This window comes from Theropithecus gelada, chromosome 8 (assembly GCF_003255815.1).
Source record: "Theropithecus gelada isolate Dixy chromosome 8, Tgel_1.0, whole genome shotgun sequence".
Taxonomy (NCBI): Eukaryota; Metazoa; Chordata; class Mammalia; order Primates; family Cercopithecidae; genus Theropithecus; species Theropithecus gelada.
In genome coordinates, this window is record NC_037676.1 from 100,457,399 (window position 1) to 100,463,857 (window position 6,459).

Sequence of the window (6,459 nt, forward strand, 5' to 3'; positions counted from 1 at the left end):
AAACCCACCACCCCCCCCCAATTTTTTTTTTTTTTTTTTTTTTTTTTTTTTTTTTTTGAGACGGAGTCTCGCTGTGTCTCCCAGGCTGGAGTGCAGTGGCCTGGTCTCGGCTCACTGCAAGCTCCGCCTCCCGGGTTCACGCCATTCTCCCGCCTCAGCCTCCCAAGTAGCTGAGACTACAGGCGCCCACCACCACGCCCGGCTAGTTTTTTGTATTTTTAGTAGAGATGGGGTTTCACCATGTTAGCCAGGATAGTCTCGATCTCCTGACCTCGTGATCCACCCGCCTCGGCCTCCCAAAGTGCTGGGATTACAGGCTTGAGCCACCGCGCCCGGCCTGAAAATGTACTATGTCTTAGCATATAGTGTTTTAAAATTTTAAATGTATTTTACCAGCATAAAACAAATGATGTTTACAGTGTTCTTTATTGGTATTATAATTTAAAAAAAATATTTTCTTCTGGGGTATGATTTACATTTTGGTAAATTTTGGCTTCACAGTTCAGTATAATTAAGTGAAGCATTCATTATAATCATCCATCTGTTTTTTTTTTTTAATTCTTTCATTTTATTTATTTATTTATTTATTGAGATGGAGTCTCGCTCTGTTGCCCAGGCTGGAGTGCGGTGGCCGGATCTCTGCTCACTGAAGCTCCGCCTCCCGGGTTCACGCCATTCTCCTGTCTCAGCCTTCCGAGTAGCTGGGACTACAGGCGCCCGCCACCGCGCCCGGCTAGTTTTTTGTATTTTTTAGTAGAGACGGGGTTTCACCATGTTAGCCAGGATGGTCTCGATCTCCTGACCTCGTGATCCGCCCGTCTCGGCCTCCCAAAGTGCTGGGATTACAGGCTTGAGCCACCGCGCCCGGCCTATTATTATTATTATTATTATTGAGACAGAGTCTTGCTCTGTTACCCAGGCTGGAGTGCAGTAGTATTCTTAGCTCATTGTAACTTCTGCCTCCCAGGCTCAATACATTCTCTCTCCTCAGCCTCCTGAGTAGCTGGGTGCCACCATCCCTGGCTAATTTTTGTATTTTTTGTAAAGACAAGGTTTTACCATGTTGGCCAGGCTGGTCTCAGACTCCTAGGCTCAAGCTATCTGCCTGCCTCAGCTTTCCAAAGTGCTGGAATTACAGGCGTGAACCACCACGCCCAGCTGCCCAGCTAAGTTTTGAAAAATATTTTGTAAAGACAGGAGGTCTTGTTGCCCAGGCTGGTCTTGAACTCCTGGCCTCAAGTGATCCTCTTGCCTCAGCTTCCCAAAGCATTGGGATTACAGGTGTGAACCATCACACCTGGCCATGAACTTTCTATTGTAATATGTTCTACCGCCATTTCTTTGGTAATTTTGCATCCTGATTTTTTTTTTTTTTTTTTTTTTTTGAGACGGAGTCTTGCTCTGTTGCCCAGGCTGGAGTGCAGTGGCGCAATCTCGGCTCACTGCAAGCTCCGCCTCCCGGGTTCACGCCATTCTCCTGCCTCAGCCTCCCGAGTAGCTGGGACTACAGGCGCCCGCCGCTGCGCCCGGCTAATTTTTTCTATTTTTAGTAGAGACGGGGTTTCACCATGGTCTCGATCTCCTGACCTTGTGATCCACCCGCCTCGGCCTCCCAAAGTGCTGGGATTACAGGCGTGAGCCACCGCGCCCGGCCTGCATCCTGATTTTATAGAGAGAATTTATTTCATAAGAGTATGCCAAGACTCGAGATGTTAATTGACTCGACATCAGCCATTCAGAAGCTCTGAGAGAATCGAGATGATTACTTTTCTTTTCCTTTTTTTTTTTTTTTTTGACAGAGTCTTCTGTCTCCCAGACTGGAGTGCAGTGGTGTGATCTCAGCTCACGGTCCAGCTAATTTTTGTATTTTTAGTAGAGACGCGGTTTCATTACTTTGGGCTAGGCTCCTGAACTCCTGACCTCAGGCAATCCACCTTCCTCGGCCTCCCAAGGTGTCGGATTACAGGTGTGAGCCCCTGCGCCCAGCCGAGATGATTGCTTTTCTTGATACCTCCAGATAAACTTACTGTTCAGACCTAAAGATCAAGAACTGCCCCCCATTGGAGACAAACTGTGGGATAATTTATGTTAACTCTAAATAAGTGTCTCTTAGTATCTCCTTTGGTTACTTTTCCAGGTGAGACAGGGGAAAAGGTGGAAACAGAGATGGAGAATGAGAAAGTGAGGGAAGGGGCTGAAACCAAAGAAGAAGAAACAGGAGAAGCGGTGAACCTTTCAACAGCCAAATAGAAGAGTGAACCCACACAGCGCGTTATCACAGAGAAGACAAAAATGGTAGTGAAGCTTGTGGTTATGTATCTTATCTTTCTACATTTACATGTTTTCTGTAAGGAGTGCGGTTATAGAGAGACTGTTGGAACCATAAGAAGGATGTTTCCATGTTCTTGATTATATTGTTCTACAAAACTGCTAAGCCATGAACAGTTTTCTTAGCTACTTAGAATGGTTGTACATTTAAAACGATAAAAACCAAAGCCAATAAAAATTATGTGATTATTTAAGAGTGTGAGGGTGACTTTCTTCATTGTGGCTATGGGGCCATTCAGTATAGAAAATGGGACCCTAAAAATGAAGTGTAAACCTTTAGGTACAGGTAGCTAGAGAAAGGAATTAGCGAATTTTAGGGAACTCACAATAATAAAGTCATACAGTCATAATCATGATGGAATGAGAATGAACAACAGCAAAAATAATAGGATGAGCTATACCAAATATTTCTGTTTTGTTACAGAATTCAGAACTGATAAGAACCTTAGGAAATATGTCATCTACACACTTGCTCTCCTTTAAGGTTGTCAGCTACCACAGATCCTTATTTATCATGGAATATTAAATATGTTAACAGAATCATTTGCAAAGGATGGCAAACTCTGGTGCTATCACAAGGTTAGGCATTTTTCACGATGAAAGGCTACACATTTTCCATGTGCCATTTTGAATCAGCTGTTGATTTTTTACTCACGTGAGGTTTTTCAATTGTTATCCTTTTGAATAATATTAAAAGTATTTTTAATTAATTCACTTTTAAATGTATTTTGGAGACAATAAACAGCAAGGATTAAAACCTAGATTGTTGTTTATGTAGAGTCTACTCCTGGGCTCTATTCTTTTTTTTTTTTTTGATATGGAGTCTTGCTTTGTCACCCAGGCTGGCGTGCAGTGGTACGATCTTGGCTCACTGCAATCTCCGCCTCCTGAGTTCAAGCAATTCTCCTGCCTCAGCCTCCTGAATAGCTGGGATTACAGGCGCCCGCCACTATGCCCAGCTAATTTTTGTATTTTTAGTAGAGGCGGGGATTCACCATGCTGGCCAGGCTGGTCTTGAACTCCTGACCTTGTGATCTGCCCGCCTTGGCCTCCCAAAGTGCTGGGATTACAGGTGTGAGCCATTGCACCCAGCCACTCTATTCTTTTTTAGATGACTGCAATTTAATGGTAGGCTTTAGCAGTGGAAAAAGGCTAAGAAATCAAGATTTTAGAAACATTTATGACATTTCTTTAGTGATGCACCACAGAGTCAGTTTTTGAGAATTCTTCTGAAGTTGGCAAGGGATTTTGGCAAGTGATTGTATGTAAGTAATGAAAATAATAGCTAACTTACCCACCAGTGAGTGCCTTGTGTTTTTGAGTATCAGAATAGTGTTCTGGAAATATTTTGTTTATTTATCTTGTTTGTAAATATGTATTTTTCTTTTAAAAAAAATCCTGCTGGCCGGGCGCAGTGGCTCAAGCCTGTAATTCCAGCACTTTGGGAGGCCGAGAAGGGTGGATCAGGAGGTCAGGAGATCGAGACCATCCTGGCTAACACGGTGAAACCCTGTCTCTAGTAAAAATTACAAAAAACTAGCCAGGCGATGTGGCAGACGCCTGTAGTCCTAGCTACTCGGGAGGCTGAGGCAGGAGAATGGCGTAAACCTGGGAGGTGGAGCTTGCAGTGAGCTGAGATCCGGCCACTACACTCCAGCCTGGGCGACAGAGCGAGACTCTGTCTCAAAAAAAAAAAGAAAAAATCCTACTATTTCCTAAATAAACATATATTTTTAAGGTAACTGCTCAGATGAATTAACTAGTCTATTTTTTTTATTTTTTGAGAGAGGGTCTTACTTTGTTGCCCAGGCTACAGTGTAGTGGTGTGATCATGGCTGAATGCAAGCTTGACCTCCTGGGTTCAAGCAATCCTCCCACCTCACCTGCCCTGAGTAGCTGGGACTACAGGCTTGTGCCACCATGCCTGGCTAATTTTTGTATTTTTAGTATAGACAGGGTTTTACAATGTTGCGAAGGCTGGTCTCGAACTCCTGAGCTCAAGCAATTCACCTGCCACAGTCTCCCAAAGTGTTGGGACTACATGCATGAGCCACTCAGCCTAACTAGTCTCTTACTTTAGCTTCTACATTAAAATAACTACTAAGATGGCCTATAATTAATTATAAGAATACAGGATACAGGGAAAAATATATTCTCTTGATTCTGATTTTAATATTCATTTATGTTCTGACTGTAAAGTGCCAAGGAAGACAATAAAAGGAGCTCCTTGAGGAGATGACATCATCCTTTCCGCAAAGTAAAGGCACTGGACTGTGATTGCATTGAAAGCAAGCACTGTGTTTTATGCATTTTTGAATTCAGGCATTTAGCTCCTGTAATGGAATGTGGTAGGTACTTGATAAATATTTGTTGAATCAATAAATGAATAACAAATACCAAGGAGTCCCATTTAAACTTAATTCATTAAAAAGTAATACATATGAAAATATAAATTTGGCCAGGCATGGTGGCTCACGCCTGTAACCCCAGCACTTTGGGAGGCCAAGGCAGTGGATTTCTTTTTTTTCTTTTTTTTCTTTTTTTTTTTGAGATGGAGTCTTGCTCCGTCGCCCAGGCTGAAGTGCAGTGGCACGATCTCAGCTCACTGCAAGCTCCGCCTCCTGGGTTTACGCCATTCTCCTGCCTCAGCCTCCCAAGTAGCTGGGACTACAGGCGCCTGCCACCTCGCCTGGCTAGTTTTTTGTATTTTTTAGTAGAGATGGGGTTTCACCGTGTTAGCCAGGATGGTCTCGATCTTCTGACCTCGTGATCCACCCGTCTCGGCCTCCCAAAGTGCTGGGATTACAGGCTTGAGCCACCGCGCCTGGCCGGCAGTGGATTTCTTGAGTCCAGGAGTTCAAGACCAACCTGGGCAACATGGTGAGACCCTGTCTCTACAAAAAATATAAAAAATTAGCTGGGCATGACGGCATGTGCCTGTAGTCCCAGCTACTCAAGAGGCTGAGACTCAAATCATTTATTTTCATAAAATTTTGGAAATTTATAAGCACTTCTGGTAGTTTCTCTACTTTTGTCTTTATCCTTTAATGTGGTTACTAAAACATTTTTGGAAACTTTTAAAAAATTCTTTTAGATAATATTCAGTTTTAACATTAAAAACCTATAAGAAAAATGTAAATATTTCACAATATCTGAACATTCCAAAATAGTCCATCAAAATAAGCTGTTAATTTTAAAAAGTAATAGGTACGGTAAAAGTCAAATACAGAAGGGTATAAAATAGGTAGTGAAGTTTCCTTCCCATATCCTTTAGTCCTTCCATGAAAAAATAATATTTCTTGTGTATACTTCCAGAAAAAAAGGGTATATGTATATACCAGGCTATATGTATATGCTAAAATATAAGTGTATATTTACATATCTACATTTTAACTTTTTTATAGATGGGGTTTTGCTATGTTGTCTATGCTGGTCTTGAATTCTTGGCCTCAAGTGACCCTTCTGCCTGGGTCTCCCAAAGTGCTACAATTACAGGCATGAGCCACCACGCTCAGCCTACATATCCACATTTTATTTTATTTTATTATTTATTTATTTATTTTCCCATCATCAATATTTATTGAGCATTTACAGTGTATTAGGCACAATAGAACATACAGAAGACATTGTCCCTGCTCTTGAGGAGCTTACATTCTAAAAGAAAAAATACACCTCTTTTAAAATGGCATTTTTGTTTGGTGTTTTCTGTAAAGTACTGAGGAAATGTTTTGTTAAAGTGAGCTTTGGGTATAACTTAGCCCCATCATTATTTAGAGAAGAGAGGAAGAAAAGAGGAAGGATTTTAAAGGCAGACAATGACAGACCATTCAGGATAGGTAGGGTTTTAAAGGGAGATAAACACAACCTCATAAACTAAAGAGATATTTACTGCAGTAAATAGGATAAGGGAAATAGTCTGTGGGGTGCAAGCAAAGGAAGCAGGGTGCCTTAGACATTGAGTGGAGCCAGAAAGATCATGTGGCCTTTTCCCAAGTACATGGCCACCAAGTAGGAATGGTTGGTGACAAGACAGAAGGCTAAAAAAGGAAGGTAATCTTGTGCACCTGACAAATAGAAAGACTAAAGGATCAAAATCGAAGACAGGCTATAAGAGTATCAAGAAATTCTTAA

General features: G+C 41.9%; 1 protein-coding gene across 2 annotated transcripts in view; it reads left to right on the plus strand.

Moving 5' to 3' along the window:
* Positions 1 to 2,523, plus strand: part of ERICH5 (glutamate rich 5) — a 27,179-nt gene extending 24,656 nt beyond the window's left edge. Inside the window, exon 3 of one of the 2 annotated variants that reach the window (XM_025394871.1) lies at positions 2,138 to 2,522. In XM_025394871.1, coding sequence (XP_025250656.1) covers positions 2,138 to 2,250 — 113 coding nt within the window. In that variant the 3' untranslated portion in view covers positions 2,251 to 2,522. Of the gene's footprint in view, positions 1 to 2,137 lie in introns of both variants that reach the window. The other variant, XM_025394872.1, reaches the window with a different exon arrangement.
* The last annotated feature ends 3,936 nt before the right edge of the window (positions 2,524 to 6,459 follow it).